At 38.0% G+C, this 16,095-nt stretch overlaps 1 protein-coding gene across 1 annotated transcript in view; it reads right to left on the bottom strand.

Annotated features, from left to right (window-relative positions):
* SULT4A1 (sulfotransferase family 4A member 1) overlaps positions 1-16,095 on the bottom strand; it is a 65,759-nt gene that overhangs the window by 19,023 nt on the left and 30,641 nt on the right. Inside the window, exons 2-5 of the mRNA XM_053716261.1 lie at positions 12,319-12,449; positions 10,634-10,714; positions 10,427-10,553; positions 1,244-1,338 (exon numbers count right to left, since the gene is read on the bottom strand). Coding sequence (XP_053572236.1) covers positions 1,244-1,338; positions 10,427-10,553; positions 10,634-10,714; positions 12,319-12,449 — 434 coding nt within the window. The remainder of the gene's footprint in view (positions 1-1,243; positions 1,339-10,426; positions 10,554-10,633; positions 10,715-12,318; positions 12,450-16,095) is intronic.

The raw sequence follows: 16,095 nt of genomic DNA, 5'->3' as shown, positions 1-16,095 counted from the left end.
ACAATGTAACTATTTGTTATATTGTAGATAGCTTAGGGCTTATTTTATCGGTAAGTATTTAGTTTTAAATAGGAATTTAGCTAATTATAGTTATTTTATTTAGATTTATTGTAATTATATTTAAGTTAGGGGGGTTAGTGTTAGACTTAGATTTAGGGGTTAATACATTTAATATAGTGGCAGCGACGTTGGGGTCGGCAGATTAGGGGTTAATAAATGTAGGTAGGTGTCGGCAATGTTAGGGCCGGCAGATTAGGGGTTAATAATATTTAAATAGTGTTTGCGATGCAGGGGTGCGGCGGTTTAGGGGTTAATATATTTATTATAGTGGCGGCGATGTCCGGTTCAGCAGATTAGGGGTTAAAATTTTTATTTTAGTGTTTGCGATGTGGGGGGGGGGCCTCGGTTTAGGGGTTAATAGGTAGTTTATGGGTTTTCGTGTACTTTTTAGCACTTTAGTTAAGAGTTTTATGCTACGGCGTTGTAGTGTAAAACTCTACTGACTTTAAAATGCGGTACCAGTCAAGACAGTAGAGGGTCTACCGTTCACTTTTGGTCAGACTCGTAATACCTGCGTTATGCAAGTCCCATTGAAAATATAGGATACGCAATTGACGTAAGTGGATTTGCGGTATTTCCGAGTCTGGCCAAAAAAGGGAGTGGTGAGCTTGTCATTTCAAGACTCGTAATACCAGTGGGCATTAAAAAGCAGCGTTGGGACCTCTCAACGCTGCTTTTTAACCCTAATGCACAACTCGTAATCTAGCCGATGTAAAGGTATTTTTAACATTTGCTTTTAGAAATAACACCTGCTATTAAGCTCATATTACCTTGTGCATATCTTCATACTTTAGAAATAAAATATCAGCTGCTATTAAGCTCATATTACCTTGTGCATATCTTCATACTTTAGAAATAAAATATCACCTGCTATTAAGCTCATATTACCTTGTGCATATCTTCATACTTTAGAAATAAAATATCAGCTGCTATTAAGCTCATATTACCTTGTGCATATCTTCATACTTTAGAAATAAAATATCAGCTGCTATTAAGCTCATATTACCTTGTGCATATCTTCATACTTTAGAAATAAAATATCACCTGCTATTAAGCTCATATTACCTTGTGCATATCTTCATACTTTAGAAATAAAATATCACCTGCTATTAAGCTCATATTACCTTGTGCATATCTTCATACTTTAGAAATAAAATATCACCTGCTATTAAGCTCATATTACCTTGTGCATATCTTCATACTTTAGAAACAGTACATTAGAATCCAGGTGATGATCCCAGAATTCCTGAACGTGTTCAAACCATGAACCATAACCCACTGCAGGTGAGAAAAAAAAGACAGAAAAACTAGTTAACAGAGAAACATTCACACCTTTTATCCCTCACCTCTCAAATTCCAATTTCTATTGACTACATTGTCACATTAACACCACATGACCGCTGTCTTGGGACCACATTTGACTCAGAAGTTTAATTTGCTCTGTGGTTAATTCCAGCTGCTTTGACCTTAATACATTTTTATAAAATTTCCCACGTCCTCACATAAGACACAACTAACCCACTTACTTGCCCAAGCTTAACTACTACTGTAGCTCCGCCCTCATTTATCTCCCAATACTCTCAACCCTCAGCAAATCTATTGTCTCTTCCAGTCTAATGATCCTCATAGGCCCCTCCTCTTCTGCTGGACCACTGCGTAAGCACCCCACTGACTTCCCTTAGCCTCAAGAATAATAATCAAAATGACCCTTCTTTATGTCTGTCCTTGTCTGCAAACAATCTTTTTCCTGCCCATCACTCTACCTAATAAATATTTCTCTCCTTTTTCATTACTTTCACAACTTTCCCCTTTACATAACTAAAACCGCACATATTCTGCAAAATTCTTTTCCTAACCCTGTAACATTTATATTATATCAACCGCAGACCGGAGCCGTAAAGTGGGGGTAAGCTGCTTGATCGTTCATGTATAACAGATGCTAACTATAAGCCAGAGAGCTTGAAGAGTGGCACATTTGTTTGTATTGTTTCACAGGCATAAAAGGATTAGGCTGGGCACAGGTGCACCCAGGGTCTCCCTGAGGGGAATTTTGTTACCCTGTAACATTTATCTCAAGCTTTCAACGTTTCAGCTTATAAATTCCCTCATTTCTCATCTCAGATCCCAAACCAATCCCAATGTACTTCTGCAAACTCATGAGCCCACCTGTGCTGTAAATCACCTTGCATAAAAGTGGTGAACAACTAATGGTAACTCATGGGTGTGGCTATTTACCCCATCATAATTTATTGCATTTTTGCTTATATTACTCTACAACCATGCATTTAATATAATGAGTCTGTGAAATAAGTTGTCATTTTATAAACAAATTATATTTTTCACATTTTCACATGTACCATGAGTGCTATATATTTTCAGCTGGTATGTGTCTTAAATATAACATTTTAGTAAACATATAGGTGGAACTCAACAAGCACCAGGTACCATGGCAACAATGTGCCTAGGAAAGGGACCCTAGTACTTGGTAAAATGTCTTTAAATCTTAGCACAGCTGTGGAGAGGAACAAGACTCATGGCCACCCCTTACTGCATGCACCGCAGATATAACTTCTGCTCAGATAGCAAGTTCAGTGCTCTTTTCCTCCCCCCCCCCCCTCTTCTTTAATACACAAGTACGGCACTGACGTGCAGAATGCTGAGCATACAAAGCCTCTTTACAGTGGTGTCTGGGGAGGAGCTATAAAAGGTTTAAACAACTGCTATATAACCGCAATTGTTCTGCATCTTGATTGGTGGGTGTTAAAACAATGGTGTGCTTGTTTTGGATAAAGAAGGGGTTAAATGATTTATATTAGATATAAATCATTGCTGAATGTGTATTTCACAAAAGTTTCTTCCATGGATTAAATTACTGAAGAGAGAGGGCTTGATGATCTAAACCTCGCCAGATCAGACCTAGTTTTTCTTGCCGACTCTCACAGGGGCTGCCCTGGTGGAATGGTCGTAAAAAAAAACAGGCAGTCCCTGCGAGTGGCGAGATGGCTTCTATTGATAGTAATGGAGCTTGCTGGATAGGGACACTTCGCTCCTTAGAGTGCAGTTAGCAGGGGGCGCACGTTCAAAATGAAATCCTGCAGCTGATATAAATCACATTACGCTGCTTTCTGCAAATAGCATCTTGCAGTGACCTATATTTTCGCATAATTTTTTTTTTTATTTAGGTATTAGGTATTTTAAGTGTTTTGAGTAAAGCTCGCCAACTTTTAGTTGCCAAGAAAAATATGTGAGATTTGTAGTGCGAAAATCTTTACAGAATTACGTTGGGATTAGAGAGACAATTTCTTATACGCCCATGGAACGCCCATGTTCAGCCCATTTTACACAAAAAAATAACAATTATGCTTTGCATTTTGTATTTGTGTTTTTGTGCATCCAGTGTACTTAAATTACGATTTGTGCTTAATTAATATGGTTTATTCCTGTGTAATTCACATACAAATTTTACAGTTTTTGTAAAATACGATTTTTGGTGACGACTTTTGTTACGATTTTTGATGCACCTTAACAATACAATATTGCCTGCTTATTTTTGTGTGAATGGTTAAATTATTCAAAATTGCAGTATATGCTCCTTAGCAAGACACCCTGTTTCCAGGGTAAATAGTGGCTTTAGATCATTCCACCAGGTAAATAGAAGTACTGGCGAACATTCTGTAATAATCTCACCAGCCCAGAGAGCTTTAGATCATTACACCAGGTAAATAGAGGTACTGGCGAACATTCTGTAATAATTTCGCCAGCCCAGAGAGCTTTAGATCATTCCACCAGGTAAATAGAAGTACTGGTGAACATTCTGTAATAATCTCACCAGCCCAGAGAGCTTTAGATCATTCCACCAGGTAAATAGAAGTACTGGCGAACATTCTGTAATAATCTCACCAGCCCAGAGAGCTTTAGATCATTACACCAGGTAAATAGAAGTACTGGCGAACATTCTGTAATAATCTCACCAGCCCAGAGGGCTTTAGATCATTCCACCAGGTAAATAGAAGTACTGGCGAACATTCTGTAATAATCTCACCAGCCCAGAGACCTTTAGATCATTCCACCAGGTAAATAGAAGTACTGGTGAACATTCTGTAATAATCTCACCAGCCCAGAGACCTTTAGATCATTCCACCAGGGAAATAGAAGTACTGGCGAACATTCTGTAATAATCTCACCAGCCCAGAGACCTTTAGATCATTCCACCAGGTAAATAGAAGTACTGGCGAACATTCTGTCATAATCTCGCCAGCCCAGAGAGCTTTAGATCATTCCACCAGGGAAATAGAAGTACTGGCGAACATTATGTAATAATCTCACCAGCCCAGAGAGCTTTAGATCATTCCACCAGGTAAATAGAAGTACTGGCGAACATTCTGTAATAATCTCACCAGCCCAGAGAGCTTTAGATCATTCCACCAGATAAATAGAAGTACTGGTGAGCATTCTGTAATAATCTCACCAGCCCAGAGACCTTTAGATCATTCCACCAGGTAAATAGAAGTACTGGCGAGCATTCTGTAATAATCTCGCCAGCCCAGAGAGCTTTAGATCATTCCACCAGGTAAATAGATTTACTGGCGAACATTCTATAATAATCTCGCCAGCCCAGAGAGCTTTAGATCATTCCACCAGGTAAATAGAAGTACTGGCAAACATTCTGTAATAATCTCACCAGCCCAGAGACCTTTAGATCATTCCACCAGGTAAATAGAAGTACTGGCGAACATTCTGTAATAATCTCACCAGCCCAGAGACCTTTAGATCATTCCACCAGGTAAATAGAAGTACTGGCGAACATTCTGTAATAATCTCACCAGCCCAGAGAGCTTTAGATCATTCCACCAAGGAAATAGAAGTACTGGCGAACATTCTGTAATAATCTCACCAGCCCAGAGAGCTTTAGATCATTCCACCAAGGAAATAGAAGTACTGGCGAACATTCTGTAATAATCTCGCCAGCCCAGAGAGCTTTAGATCATTCCACCAGGGAAATAGAAGTACTGGCGAACATTTTATAATAATCTCACCAGCCCAGAGAGCTTTAGATCATTCCACCAGGTAACTAGAAGTACTGGCGAACATTCTGTAATAATCTCACCAGTCCAGAGAGCTTTAGATCATTCCACCAGGTAAATAGAAGTACTGGCAAACATTCTGTAATAATCTCACCAGCCCAGAGAGCTTTAGATCATTCCACCAGGGAAATAGAAGTACTGGCGAACATTCTGTAATAATCTCACCAGCCCAGAGAGCTTTAGATCATTCCACCAGGTAAATAGAAGTACTGGCAAACATTCTGTAATAATCTCGCCAGCCCAGAGATCTTTAGATCATTCCACCAGGGAATTAGAAGTACTGGCGAGCATTCTGTAATAATCTCGCCAGCCCAGAGAGCTTTAGATCATTCCACCAGGGAATTAGAAGTACTGGCGAGCATTCTGTAATAATCTCACCAGCCCAGAGACCTTTAGATCATTCCACCAGGTAAATAGAAGTACTGGCGAGCATTCTGTAATAATCTCGCCAGCCCAGAGAGCTTTAGATCATTTCACCAGGGAATTAGAAGTACTGGCGAGCATTCTGTAATAATCTCGCTAGCCCAGAGAGCTTTAGATCATTCCCCCAGGTAAATAGAAGTACTGGCGAACATTCTGTAATAATCTCGCCAGCCCAGAGAGCTTTAGATCATTCCACCAGGTAAATAGAAGTACTGGCGAACATTCTGTAATAATCTCACCAGCCCAGAGAGCTTTAGATCATTCCACCAGGTAAATAGAAGTACTGGCGAGCATTCTGTAATAATCTCGCCAGCCCAGAGAGCTTTAGATCATTCCACCAGGGAATTAGAAGTACTGGCGAGCATTCTGTAATAATCTCGCTAGCCCAGAGAGCTTTAGATCATTCCCCCAGGTAAATAGAAGTACTGGCGAACATTCTGTAATAATCTCACCAGCCTAGAGAGCTTTAGATCATTCCACCAGGTAAATAGAAGTACTGGCGAGCATTCTGTAATAATCTCACCAGCCGAGAGATCTTTAGATCATTCCACCAGGGAAATAGAAGTACTGGCGAACATTCTGTAATAATCTCGCCAGCCCAGAGAGCTTTAGATCATTCCATCATGGAAATAGAAGTACTGGCGAACATTCTGTAATAATCTCGCCAGCCCAGAGAGCTTTAGATCATTCCACCAGGGAAATAAAAGTACTGGCGAGCATTCTGTAATAATCTCACCAGCCCAGAGAGTTTTAGATCATTCCACCAGGGAAATAGAAGTACTGCCGAACATTCTGTAATAATCTCAGCAGCCCAGAGAGCTTTAGATAATTCCACCAGGGAAATAGAAGTACTGGCGAGCATTCTGTAATATTCTCGCCAGCCCAGAGAGCTTTAGATCATTCCACCAAGGAAATAGAAGTACTGGCGAACATTCTGTAATAATCTCACCAGCCCAGAGAGCTTTAGATCATTCCACCAGATAAATAGAAGTACTGGCGAACATTCTGTAATAATCTCACCAGCCCAGAGAGCTTTAGATCATTCCACCAGGGAAATAGAAGTACTGTTGAACATTCTGTAATAATCTCACCAGCCCAGAGAGCTTTAGATCATTCCACCAGGGAAATAGAAGTACTGGCGAACATTCTGTAATAATCTCGCCAGCCCAGAGAGCTTTAGATCATTCCACCATGGAAATAGAAGTACTGGCGAACATTCTGTAATAATCTCGCCAGCCCAGAGAGCTTTAGATCATTCCACCATGGAAATAGAAGTACTGGCAAACATTCTGTAATAATCTCACCAGCCCAGAGAGCTTTAGATCATTCCACCAGGTAAATAGAAGTACTGGCGAACATTCTGTAATAATCTCTCCAGCCCAGAGAGCTTTAGATCATTCCACCATGGAAATAGAAGTACTGGCGAACATTCTGTAATAATCTCAACAGCCCAGAGAGCTTTAGATCATTCCACCAGGTAAATAGAAGTACTGGCGAACATTCTGTAATAATCTCGCCAGCCCAGAGAGATTTAGATCATTCCACCAGGGAAATAGAAGTACTGGCGAACATTCTGTAATAATCTCAACAGCCCAGAGAGCTTTAGATCATTCCACCAGGTAAATAGAAGTACTGGCGAACATTCTGTAATAATCTCACCAGCCCAGAGAGCTTTAGATCATTCCACCAGGGAAATAGAAGTACTGGCGAACATTCTGTAATAATCTCACCAGCCCAGAGAGCTTTAGATCATTCCACCAGGTAAATAGAAGTACTGGCGAACATTCTGTAATAATCTCACCAGCCCAGAGAGCTTTAGATCATTCCACCAGGTAAATAGAAGTACTGGCGAACATTCTGTAATAATCTCACCAGCCCAGAGAGCTTTAGATCATTCCACCAGGGAAATAGAAGTACTGGCGAACATTCTGTAATAATCTCACCAGCCCAGAAACCTTTACATCATTCCACCAGGTAAATAGAAGTACTGGCGAACATTCTGTAATAATCTCACCAGCCCAGAAACCTTTACATCATTCCACCAGGTAAATAGAAGTACTGGCGAACATTCTGTAATAATCTCACCAGCCCAGAGACCTTTAGATCATTCCACCAAGGAAATAGAAGTACTGGCGAACATTCTGTAATAATCTCACCAGCTCAGAGAGCTTTAGATCATTCCACCAGGTAAATAGAAGTACTGGCGAACATTCTGTAATAATCTCACCAGCCCAGAGACCTTTAGATCATTCCACCAAGGAAATAGAAGTACTGGCGAACATTCTGTAATAATCTCACCAGCCCAGAGACCTTTAGATCATTCCACCAGATAAATAGAAGTACTGGCGAACATTCTGTAATAATCTCACCAGCCCAGAGAGCTTTAGATCATTCCACCAGGGAAATAGAAGTACTGGCGAACATTCTGTAATAATCTCGCCAGCCCAGAGAGCTTTAGATCATTCCACCAGGTAAATAGAAGTACTGGCGAACATTCTGTAATAATCTCACCAGCCCAGAGAGCTTTAGATCATTCCACCAGGGAAATAGAAGTGCTGGTGAGAATTCTGTAATAATCTCACCAGCCCAGAGACCTTTACATCATTCCACCAGGTAAATAGAAGTACTGGCGATCATTGTGTAATAATCTCACCAGCCCAGAGACCTTTAGATCATTCCACCAAGGAAATAGAAGTAATGACGAACATTCTTTAATAATCTCAACAGCCTATAGACCTTTAGATCATTCCACCAGGGAAATAGAAGTACTGGCGAACATTCTGTAATAATCTCGCCAGCCCAGAGAGCTTTAGATCATTCCACCAGGGAAATAGAAGTACTGGCGAACATTCTGTAATAATCTAATCAGCCCAGAGACCTTTAGATCATTCCACCATGGAAATAGAAGTACTGGCGAACATTCTGTAATAATCTCACCAGCCCAGAGAGCTTTAGATCATTCCACCAGGGAAATAGAAGTACTGGCGAACATTCTGTAATAATCTCACCAGCCCAGAGAGCTTTAGATCATTCCACCAGGGAAATAGAAGTACTGGTGAACATTCTGTAATAATCTCACCAGCCCAGAGACCTTTAGATCATTCCACCAGGGAAATAGAAGTACTGGTGAACATTCTGTTATAATCTCACCAGCCCAGAGATCTTTAGATCATTCCACCATGGAAATAGAAGTACTGGCGAACATTCTGTAATAATCTCACCAGCCCAGAGACCTTTAGATCATTCCACCAGGTAAATAGAAGGACTGGCGAGAATTCTGTAATTACCTCGCAAGTCCAGAGACCTTTAGATCATCAGGCCTAGAGAGACAGAGATCAAAGTTGTGGGAATAGAAAGCCATACGATAGTTTTAAGACAAGGAAACAACAAAAACTTTTGCATCATTCTGCATTTATTTTTGAGCTTTGGCTGAAATATTGTTTTGGATACTAGACAGAATGAGATCACAAAAGAAAAAAATCATCCTGGATGGCGTCTAAAAGTCGATGCATATATTAGGGAGAGCCTAAGAGATTAATTATTGACACATTTCACCTGTGTATGATGAATTAAGAATCTTTTTCTCTATAAAAGGGAGAAATGTGAAAAGAATTTGAAAAATGGCTGGATAGTGTGGGGACAGAGTTCCTTGATGTTGAATGGAATGTCACAGGTTCTAAATGCATGCAAGGGAGTGTTATGATTTTTTTTTTTTTTTTTTTAAATATTACTGAATCCAAGTTCAGACTAAAATGCAGAAAAGCTACAAAGGAATTTGCAGCTGATTTTTGTGCATGGTTTAAGGACAAGCTAATGCGCAGGGTAGATGGTCTGCAATGTTTGTTTCTGAACATATTGAAAGGGACACTGAACCCAAATGTTTTCTTTTGTGATTCAGATAGAGCATGCACTTTTAGGCAACTTTCTAATTTACTCCTATTATCAAATTGTCTTCAATCTCTTGGTATCTTTATTTGAAAAGTAAGAATGTAAGTTTAGATGCAGGCCCATTTTTGGTGAACAAACTGGGTTGTTCTTGCTGATTGGTGGATAAATTCACCCACCAATAAACAAGTGCTGTCCAGGGTACTGAACCAAAAATAGCTTAGATGCCTTCTTTTTCAAATAAAGATAGCAAGAGAACAAGGAAAATTTGATAATAGGAGTAAATTAAAAAGTTGTTTAAAATTGCATGCTCTATCTGAATCACAAAAGAAAAAATGTGGGTTCAGTGTCCCTTTAACGTGTGCACATGATAGATTTCCTACTTCTCTGTCTAATGCCATTATGAAATGTAAAATTGCTAAAGGACTTATTAAGATAAAAAGTTCACATGCTCAGATCTCATTTACTCACTTTGTCTATATATGTACTGCTCTTACAGAAATGTATCTCTTATACTGTATATTTTCATCCTGCTCTACTTCCAGATACTTACTTTACTTCTTGTCAGTGATCACCAGGAACCCCAGTCATTACATAGAGTCATTATTTGTGTTGCAATTTCATGCACTATAATTGGGGGAGAGATTTTCAAATTTAAGAGAAAGCTGAATCTGGAAAGGTGCCGTCTTCTTTGCAAGACTGCTACCAATATTTATGAAGCCCTTTCTAAACCCTCTCTGTCACCTCAGAGGTGGTCGATTAAAATAACCCCGGACTGATATGACCAGGGTAATTGATAAGCCTTGCTTTCATTCACCTGGATTTGGAAGAGCAGGGGGAGGCTCATGCAATAATAAATACGAGCAGCATATGCTACATGCAATATGTGATCCTGGTTGGACAGGTTCACTACCTGAAAGCCTTTCTACAGAGAGTGATAAATCTGACCCATAGTATTAAAAGTTATCACTTACACTTATCATTCATAAACCTTCTACAGAACTCCTGGAATGTGCCTCTGTAACTCATGGTCCGTAGGCAGCGGTGGAACTGGTAATATGACACTACAAGGTCTTTAGGATTGCGAGCCATATATATAACCTGAAAAATAAAGATGTTTTATTGGATTGTACATACGTTTTTATTATACATTATTTCTAGTTTGCTTATATTGTTCTGACCTTGGAATCCCCATTATGTAAATCAGTTGGCAGAAAACGATATGGGAGATGACTCTTGATAAGCCGTGGGCACGTGAGTTCCTAGAAGAGATTCATGTTACATTATATTGTTATAGCATTCATGCTAAGGACACATAATAAACTAAGCATATGAATAAAGCTTATTATTATGAGGATATAACTAACACTTCATAACTAAAGGCTAAGTAGCACTTTGATGTGCACAATTATATGGTAAAATCTATAGACATGTACATGTACAAAAACAGATTCAGGTGAATCATTAGTCTCATACTAAAAAAATATTTAATTTTGTCCAAGATTAATTTATGGGGAATTTTGTCAATATGATTTGTTTCTTAAGGCAAATGAATAACCCCTAATTTCCTATGGGTGAAGTCTTCAGCGAAGCAGAGGAACAGCTGGACAGCCACTTAAACTTAAATAATGAAGGTGCTCGTACTAGTGCTACATGCCGGCAGCAGCACAACAATATTAGTTTAAACTATATTTTTTTGGTGGGGGGGGTGTTTGTCAATAGTAAAACTAAAGCTTACACACTTATTGTTTGACTTAAGAATCAATCAGCTGACAATGCTGGGTTATTATTGAATAGTGTATAACTGTAAATGTAAAACCTTTTAGATTTAACAGTTTTATCCACATAAACAAAATCAACAAAATCTTTGTGTTGGGTGCATTTATACACCAATTAATTGTTAAAGGAGCCACCTATTTGTGTTTTCAAGTTAATGCAAAGAATACAGCAAAATTAGTGGGGACGGGGTTTGTGGATTATTTTTGCATTTGACCGAATTGGAATGCTCATGTATAATAATTAACTTCAGTTACTTCTAGTGTATGGCTATTGTATCATGGTCTATATGAATCCCACTAGAGAACCCTAGCAGCTCCCTTGTCACAGACCAAATTGTATTCTTTTTTTAATTCAAGGTTGGACATGAAGCTTAAAAATACAGCAGTTAGCTCTGCATTGTGTGTGGTGACTAGGGGGGGGGGGGCTATAATCTAAAGCTCTGGCAGAACTATCAAAGGCATTTTGTCAATACTGTGATGTCCCTCAAATAGTTTCAGAAAGGCAAATTGTAGCTGGAGAACGATTTATCTTGCTATGTAGAGTTCTGGTTGTGAAGGAGAGATACATAAATTGTACTTTAATGCTCAAAAGATATTGAGTGATTTCACTCTATACTGGTGAGTGTTTGATCATCAGACCCTAGGTGTCCTTCCCTGGTTAAATGAGAAGGGATGTGCTTTGTTGTAATAACCATTATACACTGACTTTGTAATATATTTGGGCCATCAGTATCTTAGACTCCAAAATTAATTCTGTCCCCCACTGGTATAGATTATTTATTCATGGAACAAATGTATTTCCTTTTTAAAATTTAAATTGTTTTGTCATCAAATGTCCATTTTTCTTAAGAAACCAAATGAATAAAACTGCTGTTATGTTATGGAATGGTACCACTAATAAGGGGGTTGTCCACACTATGACCCAAACACCTGAGTTGTATGTCTTTTTTGTTAATCAGAACATTAGGAAGGACGCACCACTAATAGATACACAGCAGTATAACATACATGTATTAATTAGGGTCTGATACATTATTTAAACCATAACGGCGGTAATTGATTTATTTTCCAGTGATATATACACATACCTTGATAATGTCAAGTCCAGGTTGAGGATACTCTAAAACAGGAAGTTGTTCATCGATGTTCATCAGCCCAATTTCATCTGGGTCAGCTCCCTGACTCACTAGATACACTACTTCCTGAAGCAAACTTGTGCCTGCAAAACATGTATGTGGTACAACATTTATTTAGGTTATTTTACAAGTATTTGCCATTAAGAAACAGGATTTTACTGGAGCCATCTAACTTGTCAAAGGGGACCCTGCTACATGCTCTCAGTTTTTCAGACTGGGAATACATACATGCACATACCCACAGATACATACATGCACATACACACATATTTTCACTGAGTCTATGGACTGAAATGCTTCCACTGCTTCTGTGTGAGATAATTTCTACAAGATTAACTAATAGGATTTGAATCCCATACAAATTAGAGGTCCTTATAGTAATGTCTTCCAAAAAACAAGACATCATCAACTTGTCCTCATACATTCAAATAACTAGAGATCATAAGATACTGTACATCATAATTTAACATTGGGTAAATATAAAGCACTGAATTCATTAAAACAAAATCAAAATGCAAATAAAGGCGGTTCCATATTCATATTAAATAAAATAGACTATATTTTAGAAGCAAATAGACAGTTATCAGAGGAGGGAACCTATCATTAATTATCATTTGACCCTACCATTAAATACAAACATGAATTGCACATTCTCAAACAAGATGGTGTAGCCTTGGGTCTAATATAAAAATAGTGCAGAACATCTTATTCCTAACCATCTTCTCAGCCCTATTTTTCACCATGTCCCAAAAATACACAAGGACAAACATAGGTCACCAGGGAGACCAATAGTGTGGGACATTGGTTCATTGTTGGAACCAATGTCTGAGTGGATAGACTCCAGCCTACATCCAATTGTGACTAATAGTTATAGAGATTCTAATCATCTTCTAGAGAATATTAAATAAATTATTTGGCAGACTAATTACTATTGGGCCACTGTAGATAATGTCTCACTGTATTCATACATTCCCCATTCATTAAGCATTAAAGCAGTTAGATATTATTTGGACCAAGACACTACCTTTGAAGGAGCTACTAAATTTTTCTTATGTGAATCTCTGTATTTCCTCCTAACCCACAAATATTTTTTGTTTAATAATCAATGTCGGGGTACAGTGATGGGGGCAAAATTGCCCCATTTTATGTTAATCTGTTTGTGGGTTGTTGGGAGCTTTTGAACAGTTACTCAGATTATAATCCCTTCATTAATGAAACCATTTTGTATAAACATTTCATTGACAATATGATCTTCATTTATAAATACACAGAGGGTGTGAATATTGAATCAAGTGTATTTCCCAAATTTTTTGAATACTTCAACACCAATTCAATGGGTTTAAGGTTTACAGAAGAATTCAATAATACAACAATTAACATTTTAGATTTGTCCCTGTTAGGAATGCCAGAATTTAGTAAAATACAGTCATCTACTTACAGTAAACCAACAGCAGGCAATACTATTTTACATATTTTAGACTCAATTCAGATTATATTTATGATTTACAATCAGCAGATCATATAAATAGACTTTTATAGAGGTTATTCCTTGGTTTAACTAAATGATATCAGGGGGTGTCAATCAACCTGATTGTATTCGATCGTTTTGATTTTTGTCTGCCGCCTCTTAGCAGCTGGACAGGTTATGAAGCAGCGGTCTTTACAGCTCTGAGATAATGATTTTAGGCGACTGAACACGGACTGTATATGATCATTTATTCTTTGAGTTTTTCCTCATATCAACATTGCGAGAGGATAGCTATCTGGACAGCTAATAAAGGTCCAGCAGGCGTTTGTGGCACTTCTCAAGTGCTCTATACTTTGTAAGTATAACTTGTATGTGCGTGCCTGATGATCTAGTACTACTGATTGTGCACTATTGTGGCGCCCTCTTCTTTTTCTTCTACCGTTCTACAGATTCATTTACTTGCTTGCCATCAAGTTTTTGGAAGAAGGATGCAGCCTTGGGTCGTTTAACAACCCTTGTTGATTAAATCAGGATTTCACAAGGAATTACATCGGTTTATTCACCTCCTTGGGACTATTCGAGGACTTTATCACTATATAACATAGTGATCACGTTTGTTTTAATTTAATATTTAATATTGACTATTTGTTATTATTTTGTGTTATGCAAGTTTTCACAGGTTTTTTTTTTATATGTATATTTTATCACTACAGTAGGAATGTAGGAATTGTTCTATGTAGGAGATGCAAGAAATACTGTTATCTAACAATAAAAACAAAATATATATATATCATTTTTTGAAGCACCATTGTAGCAATTTAGTTACTATCAGAAATGTACACAATTATATATTGTTTACATATATATATATATATATATATATATATATATATATATATATATATATATATACAACGTCCACAGAATGCAGGCACTCACTGGTCTTAGTAAAATATAACAATTTATTTAGAAATCATTAAAAAGACATAACGTTTCGGCACCAATATGTGCCTTTGTCAAATGTCAGCATGTAACCAAACGAATATGCAGCACACTTAAAATCAATATAACACACATTTAAAAACATACCCCTTTTAAAGATGTGAGCAAGCTATTACCGCCATGCCTCCACTCGCGTCTTCCCATCCATGGCAATGACGTCACGTACGCACGCTGCGTGCCTAGCGTGATGACGCGTGGCACTTAACAAGTGGTGAGATTGTGCTTTCCCCTTAAGGAACTGTATATATATATATATATATATATATATATATATATATATATATACTTATTTTGTGCACACATATTTTACACTTGTATAGCACTATTCACATTTGTATTTTTGTCACATACTACATCATAGGGATTTTATTCCCAATTTTAGATTCTAGAAGTAGGCGCATCTAACTTGAACTCAAATTTTTTCTTTCGTGATTCACATAGAGCATGCAATTTTAAGCAACTTTCTAATTTACTCCTTTTATCAAATTTTCTTCATTCTCTTGGTATGTTTATTTGAAAAGCAAGAATTTAAGTTTAGATGCCAGCCCATTTTGGTGAACAACCTGGGTTGTCCTTGCTGATTGGACAGCACCAATAAACAAGTGCTGTCCATGGTACTGAACCAAAAATTTGCTGGCTCCTTAATTTAGATGCCTTCTTTTTCAAATAAAGATAGTAAGAGAACGAAGAACAAATTAATAATAGAAGTAAATTATAAAGTTGCTTAAAATTTCATGCTCTATCTGAATCATGAAAGAAAGAATTTGGGTTCAGTATCCATTTAATTACTTTATATACATACATATACATGTCTATAACTAATCACTCATCCATAAGAATCTGATTTGCAAATAATTGACGCTTTACTGTCTGTTGACTGTCTTAGCCCACTGTACTTGATGACTCAATCATTGTCAAATTATTGGTGGTCGGTTTGTGGCATTTAATCCCTTAAAGTGAAGGTCAAGTTTGATGAATCAGTGCCCGGTTTTTAAAAATCCTATTAAAAACAGGGGCACTTTCATTCATCAAACTTTACATTTCCTGCCGTTTGTCACTTCATACGTCAGCAATGACGAATACGGCATCCTCCAATCATGGCTTCCCCCCAGGGGAATCATTGCCTGAGGCAACGCCGAGATTGGAGGAAGCCGGATTCGTCATTTTTGACGTATGAAGAGGCTTGCGACGGACGGGGGAAGCGCTGGAGCGGCTTTCAAGATTAAAAGGTAAGTATTTTAACAAAACAAGTGAAATGT

Source organism: Bombina bombina, chromosome 6, assembly GCF_027579735.1.
Source record: "Bombina bombina isolate aBomBom1 chromosome 6, aBomBom1.pri, whole genome shotgun sequence".
Taxonomy (NCBI): domain Eukaryota; kingdom Metazoa; phylum Chordata; class Amphibia; order Anura; family Bombinatoridae; genus Bombina; species Bombina bombina.
This window is presented reverse-complemented; position numbering and strand designations above follow the sequence as displayed.